The sequence below is a fragment of the Chroicocephalus ridibundus genome, chromosome 3 (genome assembly GCF_963924245.1).
Source record: "Chroicocephalus ridibundus chromosome 3, bChrRid1.1, whole genome shotgun sequence".
In the NCBI taxonomy this organism is placed as follows: Eukaryota; Metazoa; Chordata; class Aves; order Charadriiformes; family Laridae; genus Chroicocephalus; species Chroicocephalus ridibundus.
In genome coordinates, this window is record NC_086286.1 from 88,556,819 (window position 1) to 88,578,720 (window position 21,902).

Below are 21,902 nucleotides of genomic sequence, written 5' to 3' on the forward strand. Positions count from 1 at the left end.
CTTGCTGAGGGGCACAAGGTCTGTCTGATTCACAGCGCAGGTCTGGAGGAAGCAATGGCAGGCAGCTGAGCACACCTCGGTCTGTCAGGGGCTTCCAAATCCCATCCTCTTCCACAGACCTTTCACTAATATGGCTTTCACCACTATGGGAGTGCTGCTGGCACCATCTGGGCCCCACGGCGGATCCATGAGCTGAGTGGTGTGGGGCAGACACAGGCCCTGCCCAAGTCCCACCGTCTCCCACTTGCTGAAGGCTGAGGAGTGCGTGGGGCCCCGAGAATCCCATTTTGGGCTCCGGTCGTGCCAATGCCAAGGACTTGACTGACTTTGAGGCCGGCCGGGAGAGCTCCTGTAATAAAGACGCCAGCAGTTAATTTTGGCACCACAGAGCGGCACACAGAATCACAGAATGGTAGGGGTTGGAAGGGACCTTCAGAGATCATCTAGTCCAACCTCCTGCCGAAGCAGGTTCACCTAGAGCAAGCTGGACAGGAATGCATCCAGGCGGGTTTTCAGTATCTCCAGGGAAGGGACTCCACCACCTCTCTGGGCAGCCTGTTCCAGTGCTCTGACACCCTTACTGTAAAGTTTTTCCTCATATTAACATGGAATTTCTTGTGTTCCAGTTTGTGTCCATTTCCCCTTGTCCTGTCACCGAGCACCACTGAAGAGTCTGGCCCCATCCTCTTGACACCCGCCCTTTAGATGTTTATAAGCACTGACGAGATCCCCTCTCAGTCTTCTCTTCTCCAGGCTAAACAGACCCAGGTCTCAGCCTTTCCCCATAAGAGAGGTGCTCCAGTCCCTTGATCATCTTTGTAGCCCTCTGCTGCACTCCCTCCAGTAGTTCCCTGTCCTTCTTGAACTGGGGAGCCCAGAACTGGACACAGTACTCCACATGCTCCACCTGGCCGCCGCCGCCACTCCGCTCGCCCGCCCTGGCCCCCCTGAGGCTGCCTGTGCGCCGGTCCCACGGGTGTCTCTAGGCCCGCGGGACCGCAGGGCCCGGGGTGGGAGGCGGCGGCCAGCAGGCCATAGAGGCCGCCGGTGAGCGGGGCAGCGCCAGCGGCGTGGGCCGGGCCTGGGCGAGCGGCGGAGGCCCCGCCGGCCCCTGACCGGCCGCGTCAGGTGACGCGGGTCACGCCGCCGCCGCCGCCTCCCCCGCCCGCTCGGTGCGCGCCCCGCCGGCAGCCTGCGCCGCGCGCTCTGCCGAGCGCCGTGCGGGGGAGGGGAGCGGCGGCGGCGGGGACCGGCGGCAGGGCGGCACCTGGGACCCCCCCCGCCCGCACCCGCGGCCAGGCGCGTTCCGAGGCCGCCCGGAGACAGAGGGGGCTCCTCGGAGCCCCGCCGGGAACGTGGCCGGCATGAGCCAGGTGCCGAGGAAGCTGCCGGAGGAGGAGGAGGGGGAGGAGGAGGAGGAAGAGGAGGAGGAGATGGTGGGCTTGGCGGGCTACGCCGACGGGGCCGAGTCCTTCTCGGACGGGGACGCGGAGAGCGGCGGCGATGAGGCGTGTGAGTGCCATCGCGGGCGGCGGGGAGCGGCGTGACGGCCGCCGTGGGGTTGCTCCCGGAGGGCCGGGGGGGGGGGACAGGTACCGGCCTCGGAGGGGGCTGTGGGGCGACGGGTGCAGTGGCGTGAGGTGCGGGGCAGGGCCGGCGCCATGTGTGGGGAGACGTGGGTGAGGCGGGGACGGCGGCGGGCGGGACGGGGCCGCCGCCGGGGAGGTGAGGTTTGGCTGCCCGGGGGAGGCGGGGGCGGGGGGGTTGTCGGGCCTGGCTGCCTGCGGATGTGGGTCAGGGAGGAGGCATGGCTCCCCGGGGAATGGGGCAGGGCGAGGGGGAGCAGGGCACGAAGGGAGCCGGGGGTAGCGGTGTGGGGGAGACGAGGCGTCCGGAGGAGTTGGAGGGAGGGGGCAGGCCTCGCCGGGGCCGGGGGCGGGTAGTAAGAGGCTGGGCTGAGCGGGGATGCTGCGGGGGTGACCGTGGGAGGGGAGGGGATGGGATGGGGACAGGGTGCTCCTTGGGCACTACCGTGGAGCCAGAGAGAGCAGGGAGCTGTGAGGGCAAGGGCTGACAGGTAGCAGGGAGGGTTGGCAGAGAGGGAGGAGGCAAAAGGCGTACAGGCAGAGTGGTGGTGGTGGTGGGTAACGTCCTTTCAGTATTTTCCGCGTCTGGGGTGCGAGTTATTAGTGGCCACAACCTGGCGATGTGACTTGAGTGTGCCAAGGGGCGGGGGGGGGGGGGTTGGGTGTCAGGCTATAAAAGGCAGTGGCAGCACGCAGCTGTGTGTCCAGGGCTGCTCTGCAGCTGTGGATGTCAGTCCCCGCAGCGGCAGGTTCCGCTAAATGTCTCTTGTCCGTCTGTCTCTGCATATGAGGACCCACGTTACTCGCTGCGGACCCGTGTCGGTATGGATGGTGATGCTAGGAAGGACAGACTTACCGGGAAAAAGCAGCCTCATTCAGTAAAAAGAGGCAATGCCAGCTCAGAGCCTGTTGCTTTCATTCAGAGCCTGAATTCATTCTTCTGAGACATATTTCACAAAGGAGCTTGGAAAACTCTCAGTATCTCAGGGAGAGAAAAAGCATTGCTTTTTTATAAGAGCATAATAAAAGGCCACATGTTTTAAGGCTACTTCGATTATTAGCATGCAGAACCCTTCTCCTTAAAGGCCCAGTCCTGCAGGCTGCCATGGGAGGTATCGCATCGAGTAATGCAATTTTGGGGAGGGGGAGAAGGTCAGTGCTTTGAGTATAAGCCTTCATGGTTAAAGTCTGTGGGAATGCTAGGTTGTAAGAGCTGTAGCTGGGACTAATTAAAGTCTTACTTGAAACTGCTAAAGAATTGCTTTTATTTCTATGCAAAGCGAATATATTTTAGCGTATTTCTTTAGTGCTCAACTAACAGCATTTTCTGTAGAAAAGTAATCCGTATTCTGTCCTCAGAGGAATTTATTTGGATATTTTTCAATAGGAACTTTGTTAGACTGCTAATTTAAATTGCTTCTTCGTACTGACACCAGAATATTGTACTTAACAGAAACAAACCTTTGCATCCTGAATAGCAGGAGAAGGCAGTCCATGCAGGGACCTTTTTTACGCAGGGTTAAAACAAGGGTCCATTTTAACGGCTTTGTCTTTCTGTTCCATTCTGAAGTCTCCGCAAAAGGAGGCATAGAGCATCTGTCATGAAGGGGCTTGGGATTTGGGTCTGTGTTTTGTGTATTTAACACTGGGCTGCAGGGCAAGGGGTTTTTCTTTTCCCAGTTTTTCTCCTCACTCTTCCTGGACCTGTACAGTAAATAGTCCAAAATTCAGTGTCACAGCCTCCACTTTTCTACAAAGAAAGAATGGAAAGGGCAATATAAGGAGAACAGCTTCAATACATGTGTGTTGAAAGTGAAGGAAGAAGCCAGGCTTAAAAGTAAAAGCTTAACTTCTGCTTGTAGGCATACAGGAGATTTCAAAACTTCATATTGGTCATTTCTCAGCCCACACTGGTTTCTTGTCTTCAGCCTGAATGCTGAAACCACGGCTCTTGTCCTCTTCTTAATCTTTTTACTCTACGCATAGGATCATATTCAGAGACCTTTAAGGCACTTAGTTTACATAAAGCCTAGTCATATTTTTGATATATGCAATTAAAAAGTATTTAGAAGTGGGGAAGCAGTCGGCAGAGTGTCCAAGGAAGTAGCTTTAAGACATATGATTGCAGAGTGCCGCACTCGTGGCGGAGTGGAACCAGGTCTTCTGGTTCTGAGTCTTTTCTTTAGCCACAAGAATTTCCTTCCACCAGGCATTTCTGCAATGTTTATGAACTCACAGTAGCTGAACAGCTTTCCTGATTGCATGTACGCTTTTTCTGTTAACTCTTTAGGCTCGGGCCATCTGTTACCAGTGAAGAAGTTCATTGTATGTGTTTTGTAAGGCTCTTGTCTTGACAGTACTCCAAAGTGCTGCAAATACCACAGTCACAGTAGTACTGGAAATGCTACGAGGTCAGTGGGCTTGAAGGTACATGAGTGGAAAGTTTGGGACTGCTATTTCTTCTTTACACAAAAAAAGTTAAAACTTTAAAATAATGTAATTGCATTAGTGGTCAAAAAAAATTAGCTGTATTAGTTTAAAACTAGACTCAGAGGCTTGTTACCTTACAGATGGTAACATGAGCCAAATAATTTCTTTTGGCTTGACATCACTTGAGCAGATGAAATACAGTGCTTTATTTGGATCTTTGAATATTGGTGAGATCTACAAATACACCTTCCAACATGGCATCCCTGTTGCATATGCCTGTGAAGCACTGACAGTCACTTGCTTTGACAATTAATTGCAACTGATGTGGAATTCAGGATGGGCTTCAAAAACTATTTTGGTTATCAATGAATATCGCTAGTAGCGTGAAGGAGGTATTACAATATCCGTTTGTGTACTGTGCATCCTAGTGAGACAGGTCAGGACTACTGTGTGCAGTTACCGATTAACTTCCTCAGAAAGGAGGAGTTAATGCTCTTTTGCATGTTGCAATGCACGCAAATTGCACTCCATAAGCAAAGACACAACTGCAATTAAAGAAATTTTGTAAGGAATTGAGTGCTTCTCTCGGGAGAGTGCTTTTGAGTTTGTTAAGTTTGACTTGTGAATAGTTCAAAGGATGTGGCCTCTAACCAGCGTGACTTCTGTTCTTTATGGCTGCTTAGAAAAGTTGAACTATGAAGGACTGTTGATAGACATTAGAAACTGCCGTTTTATAACATTCACTCTTTGCAAAAATGATTGAATTTTCCCTACTCACAATAGGGAAAATTATCTTTCCCATTACAGAATAGAGAAAAGTTTAGTGTTTCTCTTAGGCATATTATGATCTCACTCAGTAACCTAGTCTGGGAAGTTGCAGTGATACATCTACTGGCATTTCTGTGGCAAATTAAAGGAGGAGTTGTCATGTACTCTGCAAAGGAATGTGGGCAGGCAGCGCATCGTCCAATTCCTTTACATATAAGGTAATCTCTTAACTCTCTCTCAGAGGAAAGTGCCATAGCAGCCTTGCTATCTAGTCAGGTTTAGATGATACTCATTTACATTTATCTGTCTTTGAACTGGCAGGATTTCAAAAGCTAAGTAACAGTCTTACTAGCAGAAGAGCTGGTGTTCATTCTTCTCATCGGTAACTCTGCACTTGCAACTGTATTTTTTTTTTTAGTATGGCTTTAATATAAAGCAATTTCTTTCTAGTAAGTATTATAGTCCATAAAAATCTAACAGCCTCGAATAATGTAAACTATGTAAACCCACAAGTTATTTAAAATTTTTTTTTTTTAGATACATGTGAGTTTTTAGCCTATTTCTTAAAGAAAAGGTGGGTAGGTAGCCTGTCTTCTGGTTGTCTCATCACCGGTCAGAACTTTGGAAACTGCTGTCTACATTTAACCAAATTCGAATGAAGGGTGTCTCAAAGATTATTAAGTTTATACAAGTTTGATGAAAACTGGCATTCAGAAGAGTGGAGAGACCAAATGAAAGTGTCTTCAGAGGGACAGGCAAGCAGATGTGTGCATTCTCCGTGGCAGCAGCTGGCAAACTGGTGTACACATGTGTAAGGTCTAGCCAACCGGCATGTGTTGAGCTACAGATCAGCCACAGCATGTCATATCTGTTATTTGGAGGATATGTCATAAGACATACAGGGGGAAGTTGGTGTTATTGTGGTGGGGAGAGGAAGGGGACACAAAGTACACATCCGTAGCAAATTAGACTTTGTAAGTTCTGTTGCGTACAGAGCAAATGGGATTTTTTTTTTTTAAATCTTCTGAAACATGCCGTAAAGCCTCAACGAGAAGACTGTTCTTTATATGTCTTTATAAAGTATTTTATTCAAACTAGTTCTTGTAAAGCTTTGAATAAATTATTTTCCCTTTTGATGGCCGAAATGCAAATTGTATGATGTATGGATATGTGCACACTAATGAAATTGTGACTATACGTTTGGCAGCTGTGGAAGATTTGCGTGTTAAAGACGAGAATGGGGTGGAGGAAACCCTGTTAAATCCTGTACCTTTGGTTTGCTTTATTGACAAGACTGTACCCAAAAAAATACTGGTACATCCTCCTAGAGCAGATGTTTATTATTCCTCTATAGCTGTGAAGTATTGTAGGTACACGTTTATTGCAGCCACAGGAGGGTACTATCACTGTTCAGGTTGACAGGAAGAGTAAAGCAGCGTGTTGACTGCACTTTATTAATTCCTAAATTTGTTGTCCGTGGATCAGCAGAAGTTGGCCATTGCTGCATTAGGAAGATGAGATTCTTATGGAGTTACCTGTTGCTATTCTGCTTGAAGGAGTTTCAGCTGTGCCCTGCTGCAGCTTGGCAGTGTTTCATGTGTGATAATTCACGAGAGCGCAGTAAGTGGTAATACCTGTCAAGGCCTTTCAAATGTATTTAAAATGGCTAGGATCCCACCAAAAATGAGTTTTCAATGCCTGTCAGTCACTGTGTTGACACGGTCCCACACTGAGTGGTGTAGCCACTCACAAGCCAGTAGATGGTGCCAAGGGATGTTCTGTGCTAACGCCGCAAGACCTTCAGTTGAGAAGCCCTAATTCTGGGTAACCGAAGCTCAGGAGGCACAGACAGACTTGAACAAGGTTCTGTGCCCTCCTGGCAGGCACATCCTGCTGTTGTGTTCTTGAAAGTTGTGAGTGAGGCTTGAGGAACACAGGAGGATGGATGCAATCACCACCCCTGGGTGCAAAACATGCTCCAAGGCAAACGATTCCTTCAAGCTTTCAATTTTTTAGCACACAAAGCCATATAATAAATTGACAGGTTTGAGTTGTTGTTGCTAAGGTTTCTTGCTTTGGATTTTCATACTTCAGGGGTAAAGCTGATCACTTAAAGCATGCAGGGAGATGCAGGAAGGATGCGTATGAACAAATATGTGCTGATTTTCTGCAATTCAAAATTTATTCCAGCAGAAAAAGACAAAGAAAGGCAATTATGTTGTGCTCTGAATAATGTTGAATAGCCTATACTGCAGTGGATGGGAGGAGGTCTGCCTGACAGCTAGTGCGTTTAGCCTGTTGGCTGATCAGTATTTTAAACGTGATGACTGTGCTGTGAGCTCTGTGGATTTAGCATTGACAACTTGGTTTTTTGCATTGCTTGTGTTTGATGCTGCAGACAGGATATCACAGAGGCGTTTGAAAGCTTTTTGTATCTATGTGCAGTACCATCTTCAGCTTGGACATTTCAATGTTACAGGCCAACTAAATGAAGCAATTGAGACTGTTGTAGCTGTTTGATTGGAGATCCTGAAACTTAAGTTGGTGTGCTTACAGGTGTGGATAGCTATACCCTCATGTGTTCACAGGTATAACAGTATAGTTTACTCCTGTAACTACCTTTATGCTAATATAAGTGCATCATCACTAGAAAACGTTCTGGTTTAGTGGTACCAGTTTCAAACTGGGGTGGGTAACACAATGAAATCACTGTGTTCCCAGGCCTTTGTTTTGCAAATAGGCGGGGGATATGTTGTAATCTTATTTCTTGGATAACAAACTTTTACAGATTGTAACACAAACTATTTGATAGCAGATGAAATCCTAACCACCTTAGAAAAGGACTCCTCGTGAGCTCAGTACTGTGTTGTAAGTCCTGCCATAGAGGAACTGTGTGACTGCTGAGTTGTCCTCTTCCTATAGCTCCTAGGATGTGTGATTTTTTTTTTTTTTTTTTTTATTTGTGTCTTCATTTAAGAGGAAGGAAGCCCTCGTGTTGCCTTAGGAAGATCACACAGATGTAACTAATACAAACCTACTCCTTTCTTTCAGCAGTGTGATGTAGCTATCGGGTGACAAGGGTATTTGTTTCCAGGTGATATTCTTTTAAAGTTGGGTTAGAATGTATGTGTGGCATAGTGTTAATTAGAGTAAAATTAGGTATTTTAGGATGTCTGTATGTGACAATGTTTTTCACACACAAACTGTCTTACAAATGAGAAGTAGGTTTTCTGATAGTATAGCCTAAGGGGCAAAAATTCAAGTTAAAATGCCTGTAGTACTGCTCCCTAAGCTTAAAAATTGGTAACATTTACATATATCCAAGTAAAAATGTCATGAAAATTTATGTCAAATGCTTGTTATCTGGCAGTTACTGATTATATTGTCATAGTTTATTAATGTTGTTCTTGTGTGATTTTATTCAGTTTTGGATTTCAATGATCCCTTCAGTACTGAAGTTAAGCCAAGAATCCTGCTCATGGGATTGAGAAGAAGTGGAAAGTCTTCCATTCAGAAAGTTGTCTTTCACAAAATGTCGCCGAATGAGACTCTCTTTCTGGAGAGCACCAACAAGATATGCAGAGAGGATGTTTCCAACAGCTCCTTTGTGAACTTTCAGATATGGGATTTTCCTGGCCAAATTGACTTTTTTGACCCTACGTTTGACTATGAGATGATTTTCAGAGGCACTGGAGCACTGATATTTGTTATTGATTCTCAGGTAAAAAAAGGGGGTTTAAGCTATCTTTTTGCTTTCTTTCTTCATCAACAGACAAATGGATTGTAAAGCATAGATTTTTTGAAAGCAAATAAATGACATCACTTACATCACAGACACACATTAAAAGAAGGTCATTAAAACTTGAAGAACTGCTTGGTTATTTTTTAATCTCTCTCTGCGGTATGTTCAGAAGTTAACTAATTTGCTTTAACATCTCAGATTCGTAAGTGCTGACAGTGTGAGATTGGTGCACATGCTGGTTGTAGTCTCAGGCTTCTACTTGTAAGAAATAAAAAAAATTAAGTTCTTCTTGAACTTTAGCATTATCTAAAAGTAAGTAGCATAAGATTTTGTATATTTTTTTAAGAACTTTCCTACAGTTATAGCTTTTCTTTTTCCTTCATTAGGATGATTATATGGAAGCATTAGCTCGGCTGCATCTTACTGTGACCAGAGCCTATAAAGTGAACCCGGATATCAACTTTGAAATCTTTATCCATAAAGTGGATGGTTTGTCTGATGATCACAAGATTGAAACACAAAGAGATATTCACCAGAGGGCAAATGATGACCTTGCAGATGCTGGATTGGAGAAGATTCACCTCAGGTGAGAAAAGCTGCTGTGCAGTAAATCCTAAAGAGGAGAGCAGCTTATTTGACAAGTTACCATTTTCTGTTCTCTTGAAGTAGCAGACAACAAGCTTTTGATATATGAAGGAAAAAGATAATCGGAGACATTGCATTCAACCTGAGCCAAACAAAATATCTTATTTCTGATTGCTGTCTTGGAGGGAAAGATGGAGAGGAGATGTACTTAAAAACAGATAACAAATACTCCAGAGTCCTGCCAGTTTTTGCTGCAGCTGCTGTCTTGAAATAAGTTGCTTGGACAGTGGCAGCAACCAGTAGAACTCCAGCCAGTAGAATGTATATGCCACCTACATCACTTTTGCATTCTTTGAAACCTCTCTGCCTCACAGTCCCTTCCCAATCACTAGTCCTCACTGCTGCAGCCTGCTTGGAACCACTTGGGAAGACTAGTGTTGTATCTTTGCCTTATGTCTGCTGATAAAGCAGATTATTCTAGCAGATAATGAAAAACAGTGAACTTCTGCAGACTGGGAACTAGAGGACATCAAGTTTCATGTCTTTCTTAGCACTTTAAGCCAAGTACAAATACACTAAAAAGAGACACCTGCTCTGTGAAAATGCCAGCTCTTTTGAGCTCTTAGCAAATTGACTGCATTGTTGCATTGATAAATAGGTCTGCAGCTTTCCAAAAGTAGATCACAACAGACATACTCAGTAATGTTCCTCTCCTGCAATTTGAAAAATATTTTCATAAGAATACCAAGGTGGGAGTTGCATCCGAAGTTCTACATTGAGGTCTAGTTTGCAGTGTCTAGGGTGGTTTTTTTTGTGGAGATGAAGCCCTAGGCTTCGATTGTAACGTGTGATTTTTGATCACAAGGGGTAATTGCATAAGTGTAGGCACTTGCTGTTTGACAATATTTCATTTCACTCATATTATGAAAGGTGCATCATGTTCACAGTATGTGGCTAAAAGGAAAATGTGGTGACGTTTTTTTCCAGCTTTTATCTGACAAGCATATATGATCATTCTATATTTGAAGCGTTTAGCAAAGTGGTACAGAAACTGATTCCACAGCTCCCAACACTGGAAAACCTGCTTAACATCTTTATTTCAGTAAGTATTTGTTAAATACTTTGTCTGTAGATCTGGCTGTGTCCAGCATGCATGTTCAGATACTCTGTTCTCGGTCTTCTGAGAGATTATGAACAACGTGAACTCTCAAGAGAAATTAGCAAAACTTAGTTGAAGTACACCCACATGCATTGCTTGGCCTCACCTCCCTGTCTATTAAACAGTATTGCTGAGCTGCTGAGATACTCACCATATTTCCTGAATTGCATAAAGTGGGTTAGCAGCCATCCCTTTTCTGCTCATACATTAATCTGAGTGTTGCAAAGGTCTGCGCTGCATGCATTTGTTTAAGTAGTACTTAAAATTTGTGTAAATTAATGGGAATTAAAGGAACGTCATCTAGTCTGACCTCTTATGTAGAGCTGTCTATAGTGCTTCCTAGAATTAATTCTATTTTGTATCGAAGTTTAACCCGCTTAAGAAAATCTTCTCTTGTCTTGAAATTTTTAGAGGTAGAGTCCATCATAACTTTCACAGCTTCCATAATTACTCCCAAGGGCAGTTAGAAAGCTTCATATATCTAGTGGCTTGTTATCACTGTGGAGGTACTTGCTTTCTCCACTGTTCCTATATGTGTGGTCCCTTCCTCTCCTTTGTAATGGTTCTGACACTGACCTGTTCCCTCACTATGGAGGAGTCACTATGACACATACTAATGCACTGTTTAATTTAGTTAAAAGCAGGTCATGGGGGAGTCCAACATGCTCCTGTTTTGACACAAGATGGGAACATGGGGCCATGAGTAGAGGGGGACACAGTGAGTAGGTTGTGAAAAGGAGGAACTCCCTGTTTTGGTGGTGGTGAAGTTAGGTCATAGTGGCTCCTGAAACTGCACCCTTTCTCATAGTATTCTAATTTTGCACCTTGCATCTAGCATTAATTTGTCAAGCTTCAATTTCTAAGCAAGGAATTTTCTTGTGCCTTTTTGTGATTTTGAAGTAATGAAATTATTTAGTATCATTCAACAGCCTGTAAGATAAAATTAGGCTTCACAGTTTCTCAGTGTAGGGTGTGAAAATGGAGAGAGAAAAAAGTTAGATGTGTTGCTGAAAGAGAGTGCTAGGATTACAGGAAGGTTTTTCTGCAACTCATTTTCTTACTATTAGGCAACAAATGATGCTATTTCGTAACGAACGGTTTGTTAAAAAGATATGTTTCTACCAAAATAGCTGGACCACATGCCAGTTATCATCCACTTAGGACAGGAACGTAATGGAGGAGTGATGACAACAGTTCTGGAGCAATTGGATGTGGAATATGCTACACAGTCTTAAAGAGAAAGCTGTTTCAATGATAGCCCTCGTGCCAGAGTCACCCCAGTCGCTCATATTGTGAGTCAGAGCTCTGTACGAGGTCTCCTCACTGTTTGGAATTGGTGAAGAATTTCTGCCAAACCAGATGAATCGAGCACGAGCTGCTTCCTGAATGACTGATGATAGTTACTTGTGTGTCTGGAACACCCAGAAGGCAGCTCCACTAATATCTAGAATATCAAATGTAATTTGTAAGGAAGAACAAGTCTTTCAAATGAATGGGAAGTCCAAAAAAAGTGAGAGAGAGCCTATTTCCCCTATTTGGTAGGGGAAGCAGTCTCAGACTGTTTTTTATCTCCGAATAGAGCAAAATCCAGTTTGTTTATGACCTAGAGCATGGCGTAGCTATATCACTATGTCCTTAGCATGCTTGCTGTCTGTTTTTATGAGTGTCTTCTATCTGTAGACAGAAGACTCGGAATGAATCTATTTGCAACCACAGGAAGACTAAACATCATTCTCCAGCATACAATTAGTTAGCGGCTGCCTTTTTACTTTAACAACTTAGTGACAACAAATCTTGACATGGATTTTGGTCATGCTTTACCTCAGGAAGCCAGTGTGCTGGATATCAAAGTGTGGGTGTACTGGTGTTCTAGTTTGGGTTTTGCAGCAATATTCATGAGGATTTGCTTTCATTATGCCATGAAGACTTCCGAGATGAAAAGCTGATGATTACAAAAATAGATCTGTGATCATTCTTAAGTTCACAGCAGGTTTTTGCCTAACTTTGTAGTGCCACAGTGCGTTAGCTTGTACGTTTGAGGAACCACCAGTGTGATAATACTGCTTCTACGTTCTTTAATGTAACTGCTTGTAAAGCATAAGATAACAGTTGGTTTGGCATTCAAAACCCATGTAAATGTTACCTAACACTCGATATCAGTTTCATATAGAAGGATGTCTTTTTTTCAATTACTGTGGCCTTACCAAGCAATCAAGTTGTGTGACACAGGAATTTTAATTTTAGGGTTGCTGTTTTTTTTTTTGAGGGATATTAAAAAGTAGATGTTAAAAACAAACAATGAGTTATCGTGGTAAAAATAAAATTAAGTGCAGTTTTGTTTATTTAATGCTTTAAATTTCATAATCTGTAAATTCAAACGTTGTATTTAAAATTCAGTCACTAAATCTGCGGTTTGCCACAAGTCCTGTTTAAATAACTGCCCAAAATTCATCCCTAACTGTAAGTGACTGGTAAGTTCTTTTAAAAATTACTTTTTTAGGGACAAATTTTGGCTTACTTCTCATACTTTCAAGAAGGAAAAAGATAGGCCCATTTACCTAACCTAGGAATTGGAGTAATTCTACCAGTTTTATTGAGCCCAATCCATTTAAAGAACAGAAACTGCCTTCTACTCTCTCAAGCCCAGTATAGTTCAGAAACATGATTTGAATTTCAACAACCTCATGGTTTTTACCTATCCAAAATGCTAACATCTTCTTTCCAGACCGTAGGGTTGTGTCAGAGATGACTATTGCTTATTCTGGCCCTGCTGTCATTGACATCAATAGCAGCATTTCATTCAGTTGCATAAGGCAGCTGTTGGCCTTTGTTTCTCTAATAAGGAACCCTCCTGCTCTAGTAACAGAAACAGTTGATTTCTTATTATCATTTTCCCTGACTGAGCGTTAATGATATAATGTCTCTTTGAATAATATTTTTTTTATTCACTGTTTCCTGATTTTTTTATGACTTGTAATTATTGTTTGTACTGGTATTTTTTTTTCCTTGAGCAATTTTCTCATACACATTCTGGCACATCCTTTGCTTTTTCAGTTAAAGTTGTACTAAAAACCCTGGCAAATGAAATATGCGAAGTCATGTGAGTACAATTAAGTCCTTACTACTCCTGGCAGTCCATCCTACCCTTTCACCAAGGTTTCTGTCACCGTACAAGGTTCAGCAGAAGCAAATATATGCCAGCTTCTCAGCAGGTCCTACCAGGATGTATTAGTTCCAACTGAAAAAGAGCAAGGTTTAAGTTAAAGACACCAAGTTCTGCCCTTACCGGCAGGCATAACTGCTGGCATGGCAACATCTCAAGAAAACCTTTTAAACTGCACATACAGGCAGGCTGCAGCAGCCAGAGTTCAGAGATGGAAAAATCACTTACCGTTGTTAAATGTTATTATATTGTCACTGGCATTTTAATAATTTAAGGTACATCTTACCTGTACAGCTGAAATTATCACTATGTCTATCTTTATATAATACAAAATTTTATAATCGACTTCTCATGAGTACACTACAGGGCTCGAGTTCCAGCTTCTTTTATCTAAAATTACTTTTATTTTCAAATAGTATTTTGGCAGTGAATTATGGCAATATATGTATGTGATGCAACCTGCTCTAGGTGACCCTACTCTGTCAGAGGGTTGGACTAGATGATCTCCAGAGGTCCCTTCCAGCCCTATGACTCTGTGATATTTACAGGTGAATCTTCTGATTAACGTTATTTGACAGCAGCTGTTGAAGTATGTGAAGAGCTGTCAGAATTATTATTTAAAAATTAAAATTGCAGAACTATCCCATGTGGCCAGAATAACCAACATAAATATGCATACGTGTTTGTTCTTAGTGCTCAAAGAACGTAGGCTCATAGATCCATGTAGGCTGAAAGGTATCTTTTAGAGGTTGGCTCCTGCTCAGAGTCAGGCTGGTTAGAGCAGGTTGCTCATGGCTTGGTCCAGTCCGGCTTTGTATATATCCAAGAATGGAAACTCTATAACCTCTCAGGTCAGCATGCTCCCAGTGCTTCATCATTCTCATGCTATTTTTTTTTTTTTTGCTTGTATCAAGTCAGAATTCTAGCTTGTGCCTTTTGCCTCTGGTCCTTCAACACTGTAGCTCTGAGAAGAGTTTGGCTCTGTCTTCTGTGCACCCTTACGTTAAATATTTGTAGATAGCAATGAGCCTTCTCTTCTTCAGGCTGAAAAAACCCAGTTCTCTGGGACTCTCCATGTACATTGTGTGCTTTAGCTGATGTACCTAAGGTATCCACAGTGTATACTTTGTTTTGAATATTTTTTATTAATGAATTACTGAAATGTGGCACTCACAGAGTTTTTTCTGTAATGAAATGCAAGAAATTCACCTCTATACTCTTTTATTATTGATGGGTATTTCCAGCCTTAGTTGCATGTGCAATGGTGGCAGAATTCATAGAATCATAGAATGGTTAGAGTTGGAAGGGATCATCAAGTTCCAAGCCTCTTTAAAAAGAAAATGCCCAAAATATTGCTGGCCATTGTTAAATAACATACCTAGGGTTGACATTTTTCTATCTATTTTGGGAAATTTGGAAACTGGGAGCGTCACTTTAGTCTCTTAACTGTGTGTTAAATAGTTGACTTGAAGAAGAAGAAGAAGAAGGAGGAAAAGTTCTGTAACTACAAAGGAAGCTGAAGCTATTAAAACTAGTGAGGGGTTTTCAGTGTGTTTTTTTCGGTAGTTACAAAAGTGCTGTGGCAGCATTCCCAAACGATCTTAAAAAGGGAAGCCCGTATATGTAGAAAATTTGGTTTGATGGGAGAAAGTTGCTTCTCTTCTTTATATAGGTGGATTCTGAAGCATATTTCATAGTTTGAGCTTTAGCAGTGCTGGGAAATTGCCCTTTGTGTTCATGCTGGGACAGCTGCCCAGGTGCAACTCCTTGATATCAGCAAGCAGACTTACTGTTTTCAGTTAAACAGTACACATTTTTTTCCTCTTTTTTTTTTTCTTTTTTTTTTTTTCCCAGGAAGTAGAAGCTTATGGCAGTTTACTTATCTACCCAAAGAGTATGAGCTAGCATTCCTGGCTAGCCTCGCAGAGCTGTGAATATGATACATCTCCAGCATGGAGAGAGTCTTAATCAGCTTGGCAGGATGAGAGGAACATAGCTGTCATCACATTAGCAAGCCTTAGCATTACAAATGTGGCTTTAACCACCAATGCTACATGAAAACTGAAAGAGCACCATCAAAATACTGGTCTTTCTCCTGTGATCCTAAAAGATGTTCTAAGGAACCAGACAGTAAAACAGCTACAGATCCCTGTGAGACAATTTCTCAATTGCCTTGAGAAATTAGTTCCTGAACACTACTGCTGCCTTTGTCCATCAACTTTTTACTTTCCTTCTTTCTACCTTCTCACGTGTCCAGCTAGAACAACTTTAAATTACAGCTCTCTGTTTACATCTGTTGTTACAACCGAAAACCCAAAACCTTGATCTTGGAGGACACCCTGCCCCCCCGCCCCGCCACTGAAAATAAATGTAATTTCTCCAGATGTTTTGCAGAGAGGGGAGGTTTGGGAGCGTAACTTGGCATTATGGCTGCTCAGAGACAGAAACTGTTGGAAGGTCTGTGAGCATCATGGTTTGCTACAAATATGGCAGTGCTGTATGTACAGTTCTTTCAAAATGAGGTTGATTGCAGTTTTAAGTTCCACTTCTTCAGCCTAGCTTTTTGTATAACAGGCAAATAGGGGAAAAAAAAAAGCTCAGTATTTATTTGAAGATATGGCTTCCATTTTATTTTTCTTTCTTTTTTTCTTAAATAGAATTCCGGGATTGAAAAAGCATTTTTATTTGATGTAGTCAGTAAGATCTATATTGCAACGGACAGTACTCCAGTGGATATGCAAACTTACGAGCTCTGCTGTGATATGATAGATGTTGTGATTGACATTTCTTGTATATATGGGTAAGTAAATTGTTGATGTTTTTCATAAAACTGTGTACCTAGAATCTGAGTGGCCTCAAAATTAAAATAATGTGGGTATAAACAATAATGAGAATGTGTAATTTGTCAGGACGGGAGAGGAGGCGGGAATGGCAGGCCTCAGATACAGATCCCCTGCCAGCGACAGGCACTGTTCCCTGCCCAGCCTCTTTTGTGAACACCTTCCTCTTTCTGTGCTAATAATTTTATGTGGAGGAAGGAGTGGAAAGTAACCAACCTAAAATAAAAGGAAACATTAACATTAACTTTTTTTGTTCCCCAGGGACGAATACAACTGAAGGATGCCTCCCATTTAGGAAAAAAAAAAAAAAGAAAGTGGGCCCATATTTAAAATGTTTAATAGCTAGTGGCCTCTGCTGGCCTTAAAGAGCTGCTTCACTCTTGCTTCAGTTCTCTGTTAGTCCTCTTTTGTCTACATGACCTTTGTGGGTTGGGGGTTGTTTTTTTTCAGTTTCCTCTCCTTCTACATTAGCAACTGGGGTAGCATGTACTTCTTCCAAGTTTTGTTTTAAATGGCTTGGCCCTTGGCGAAATGTAATGCCAGCTATTCCTGGGAAAGGCAGGGGCACATGAAAAATTAGTGCATTAAGATGCATGGACTTGGCGGCTAAACCGCAGCATGCTTAGAGTGCTGGCAGTCTTTGGTAGCCTTGCATTCTTACCCATTGGTAGACTTCTTGCACTCTTGGAGAAGATAACGAGGGAGTATCCTAGTGTAGATGTGCACTAAGCACTAGAACTTCAAAAGAACAACAAATTGTGGAATATCTTTCTAAAATTTCTTACGGTTGCACATTCTGCTGTATGTTTCAGATTTTTGAGTTGGTCACTTCAGTAACTGTACAAGAACATGTGTTTTATAGAAATATACCATAAAGGATGCTGATTCTGTGGCAATTTTTTTGTACAGAGAAAGATGCTGCTGTGTAGTTCAAAAATTATTATTTGTACAACACCACTTGTGGGCTCTCTCTTTGCAAAATGTCACTCTGCCGCTGTCTTTGTGTAACCATTTAGCATTTATCACCAGAAATCTGCTTGCTGTGGATTTTTTAGCTATAAAGACATGATATTACAATTAATTTCTTCTGCTCTGTTCCCGGAGTATCTGTGGAACTTGCTACCTTAATATATTATTGATACTAATTGTTCTGGGGTGGTGGTGATAACTACCCATTTGATAAGATCTGTGTGTGCATTCAGGAATGAGGGTAAAATTACAGGGTATAAAACTAATACAGTAATCATCACGGCACATCATCTGTTTCTTTTCATGATTTGACGTTGCAAAAGCCAACATCTCATGAGGAAAGTCTCATGATGGCTCAAACTGTAAGTCAGCTGCCACTGCTCAAGCAAGGTTACTAGATTTGGAGTTATCAGTACAGACCTACTGGTTCACATGTTTAGATAAAGTCATAACATAGTGCATTGATTAAAAGAAAACAGACAACCTTGTATTAAATGGTTGGCAACTAATAGAGGTACAAATAAGGCTCCAGTTCAGGTACTTGCAATCAGTCAATCTGATTTCTAGCTCTAGATCTAAGGTTTGGTGTTTGATTGGATGAATGATTTAATCTCTATGTCTTCTTAGTTTATGTATTGTGTAGTTTGGAGAAGAGTCTCTGAAAGGTTATAATAAAAATTTCATAAAGTTTGAGATTATCTGTTGAAAGAACCAATGTGGGAGTGCTTTTGTTAGCTCATCTGATGGCCTATCTTTCCTTGTTTGTTTGTTTGTTTGAATATTGCCCTATAGACTTAAAGATGATGGCACTGGAACTCCTTATGACAAAGAATCAATGGCAATCATAAAACTGAACAATACAACTGTCCTTTATTTAAAAGAAGTGACAAAATTCCTTGCTCTTGTTTGTTTTGTCAGAGAAGAAAGCTTTGAGAGAAAAGGTATTTTTCCCTTTTCTAGTATTGCATTACTTTTCCCTTGTATTAGCGAGTTAATGAATAACAGTGGTTGTCATTAGCTGATAAGTCTTTAGCTGTACCACAAATATTAAAGGTAAGTACAGCTTGATAGAGCTTACATAACGTGTTTAAAGGCATGAGGTATTTGTACTGGCATTAAAATAAGATGAAATCATAAATGTATTTGACAACTTTCCGATATGAAAGCATATGAAAGTTTACATCCAGTACAGTAAAGCTTCCATCTGCAACAGTAGAATGTGTCAGTTTATCTTGGCTAACATGGAGTTGTACCTGTTGGCGCCAGCATACGCATTTGGAACAGCTTGCGTGCCATAACTAAAGGAAAATTATTGAAACTGGCTGATAGAAAGAAATATGTTCTTGCTTTTCTCATCTCTGAAAGGAGGTTTTTGAAAAGCTGCATGTTTGGGAACTAGGTGGCTTTCATAGTTTGCAGTTAAAGTGCATAAAGTTATCTCTCTGAGTCTGGTCAAGGTTGATACTGAAACCTTAGATCACGATCGCTCTGCTCGCTGGCATGATGTTCACTGAGTTATTGGTCTTGGTGAAATGCCCTGAGACCAGAACTGAGCAGTGTAAGAATGAGACATCATCTGGGCTTGTGTCCCCATCTTGTGATATGTAATTCACCAGTTGGTGTGTTTGTGAATGCAGTACTCATACCATTACGTCTGCTGGGCTGTTTGACAGGCTGTTTAGCTTTTATTTTATAGAACTTGTGGAATTTTCTTTAATACTCATACCGCCTTTATTATCTAATGAATGTTAGATGTGGTCACCTTTTTTTTTTTCCTGTAAGCATAAGAAGCGTTACTTTGACATACCTACCAAAAACACTGTTTCAGAAAAGACACCATGTTGAATAAACAGCCATTAGGGTTTGTCCACAGCTCTCAGGTTGTTGTGTCTACATAGTTTGGGACACTTAGTGCTGTAGCCTGTACTCTTTAACTGTACAGTTTTGGTAGTTAATGCAGATCAGCTGTTGGTGCCTGATGACTTCCACATAATATTTTGTCTGAACTCTAGGGAGAGGGAAAATAATTCCTGAAAAAAAATCAAAAGTGTAACATGGTGGATTTAAACCACTTAAAATATGTATCATCTCCTGTTAGGGAAGTTGAAGTGGAAAATACTGCAGTATTTGAGTTAAGAAAGTTTATGGCTTTAACCTTGAATGAGGTCATAAGCTCAGTACCAAAATTCTAAAATTGTATTGCACAATTGTAGCACCTTCCGATTGACTACCAATATGGCTTTACAGCTTTTCTGTGGGATCACATTCAGCTGACTCACATGACAATATTATCTGCCTATTATGTATGAATGTAAACTAACAGCATGTCTCTCGTGTTGTTTTTCAATTACAATGTAAGATGAAATATGGCTGGCTGTCACTTGGCAGTATTTCTATCAAGTATCCATTTCAAAGCTTATGCATTTTCAAAAAATGAATATTCTTTGATTACTAGATGCTACTTATTTTTATCACAGTTATTCTGTAAAGGAAATTTACAAAATGACACCATATTTTATGAAAGATTTTATTTTTTCTTGTACTGAGCACTTCTCCAAAGCTCTTTATTAAGTTAAGGCTTTGTTATCTGCCAATGAACTTCTATTTGTTTTCTCTTAAGACTAATAAATATATTTAATATCAGACATAGTATGAAACTATAATGCTCACGGAATTATTTGTATTTATCAAACGTGCTTTTGCTTAGCATATTAAAAAATGCCTGGAAAAATCCCTGATTATAGCCTCCAGAGAGATGAGAGACAGTGTAGTATTTCACTAAATGTAGAATATAAGCAATGTTTTCAGTACCTAATTTGTATAAATATCTTTATTAATATGGAAAACATTTCTGTCTCCGTAGGATTAATAGACTACAATTTCCATTGTTTTCGAAAAGCCATACAAGAAGTATTTGAAGTAAGAATGAAAGTAGTAAGATCGCGAAAACATCAAAGCCACATGCAAAAAAATAAAAGACCCACTCCCAATGGGACACCAAGAATGCCACTGTAACTGAGGTTTTTCTGTCACGGTGGCAAGCAAAGTTTTCATGAAGCTGATGTGACTTCTGCATCTCGTTGCACTGAGTGAAGAGGAAAACAAATGGGACTGATGTATTATATGAATTTTCCCTGAACGTTCAGAAAGCACTGTTTAAATATTTTTATCCAATCAGTTTTTTTCATATAGTGAGCACTTTGAGCAAAATGTTGTATATATAAGCATTGAGGTGAACACTTGTAAGAATTTTCTTAATATATGCTGTAAACCTTTTTCATGCCATATTAAGAAAAAACAGCTGTGACAGAAATACTGGGTACATAATTTGCACTTTTTCATGTTTTCCTTGTGGAGTTGGACTTTGATAAACTTAGTTTTTATGGTGATTTTGATGCATGGTGTCAGGTAAAATGTATGCTGTAGTTTATTTACCTGCTACAATCCAATTGGTTAGTAAACAATTACGAAAACTTGGTACAATGCCTTTTAAAATTTGTGACAGCTAATACCTAACATTCATACAGATCTAATTTCGTATATTTTTCAATTTGTAAACTGAAGACTAATTTTGAAGTATTACAGCAATAAGCACCTTACCAGGGATCATAACTGGTAGGTAAATATTAGCTTTTATAAAACAGGCTTTTGGCCACATTTCATCCGGAGTTCTCCATAACACTGGTCTTGCCCTCTGTTGGGTCTGTTTTTATTATTTACCTCAGCATTTACCACTAAAATACCTTTCTATAAAGATAATTGTTTTGTAAAATGGCTCTATGTTGCACTGGTATTTTTATAAGGTTTCAGAGGAGGGTGTTGTATCTGAGACGTTGAATTTACATTGCTAAGTTTGTTTTGAGAGCCTGCAGATCTACAGTTGGCGCAGTGAAGAATCTGTACGTATTTCCACCCTGATGTTCTGATGTACTGATAGAAGTCCTAAAGATGTGAGCACTGAGTTCTGATTCCCTCTAACAGGAGTACATCTGTTATTGACATCAAGAAGAGACCATTAAAATGAGGACTGGACAATCTACCTGCTGTAGTAATCAGCGTACATCACTACTTCTTATTTTAATATTGAATGTGGGCAGACTTGCCACAGGATCAGCCAGGACAGCAGAGCACTCTCAAACCTAAAAAGAAGTAAAACTTACTTTCTGAGTTCTGTATTCACTGTTTTTGTTTAATTGACGATACAAAATTAGAGTTTATGGTCGGAAGAGCAACTCTTTTCTTTTCCCAGTCCCTCCGCAAACCAATTGCGTGCGCAGTCCAGCGGTGTTGTCAGCAACTCTCGGGAGCAGGAAGAGCTTGACCCGAATGGGAGGCAGCTAGCCGTACACCAGAAGCAGGTAAGGGGAGCTATACCGCACTCGTTCATAACTAATCTGCCCCTCGCTGAGATAGCTCTGGAGGCAGAAGGGAAGATGGAATTGCAAAGTTTTCTGTTATCCACGATAAGGCATAATGCTGCGTGTTTATCAGTGAATTAGGAGCCCCCAGTGTTTGCTGGCTTCTGTTGAACAAGGAGGGGTTTAGCCTGTGGTAAGCAAGTCTCAGTTCAGTTGTGGTTTGAATGTAAATGCAGAGTTGCTGTAGTACTGTACTGAATACATGAGCTGGGAGAGACAGCTGGCATGAATGCAAAGGCGCT

The 21,902-nt window shown here is 41.6% G+C and overlaps 1 protein-coding gene across 3 annotated transcripts; it reads left to right on the forward strand.

Moving 5' to 3' along the window:
* Positions 1 to 1,159: 1,159 nt before the first annotated feature.
* Positions 1,160 to 21,409, forward strand: RRAGD (Ras related GTP binding D). Of its 3 annotated transcripts, XM_063329990.1 has the most exons (8): positions 1,445 to 1,512; positions 7,264 to 7,372; positions 8,210 to 8,505; positions 8,913 to 9,112; positions 10,099 to 10,213; positions 16,091 to 16,233; positions 18,035 to 18,183; positions 20,106 to 21,409. In XM_063329990.1, exons 3-8 carry the CDS (start codon positions 8,263 to 8,265, stop codon positions 20,255 to 20,257), a joined length of 1,002 nt encoding a protein of 333 aa, XP_063186060.1. In that variant the 5' UTR covers positions 1,445 to 1,512; positions 7,264 to 7,372; positions 8,210 to 8,262; the 3' UTR covers positions 20,258 to 21,409. The 3 variants fall into 3 exon arrangements, with proteins under 3 accessions (XP_063186062.1, XP_063186060.1, XP_063186059.1); XM_063329992.1 differs by lacking the exon at positions 7,264 to 7,372 and having other exon boundaries at positions 1,160 to 1,512; XM_063329989.1 differs by lacking the exons at positions 1,445 to 1,512; positions 7,264 to 7,372 and adding an exon at positions 3,899 to 3,997.
* Positions 21,410 to 21,902: the final 493 nt, after the last annotated feature.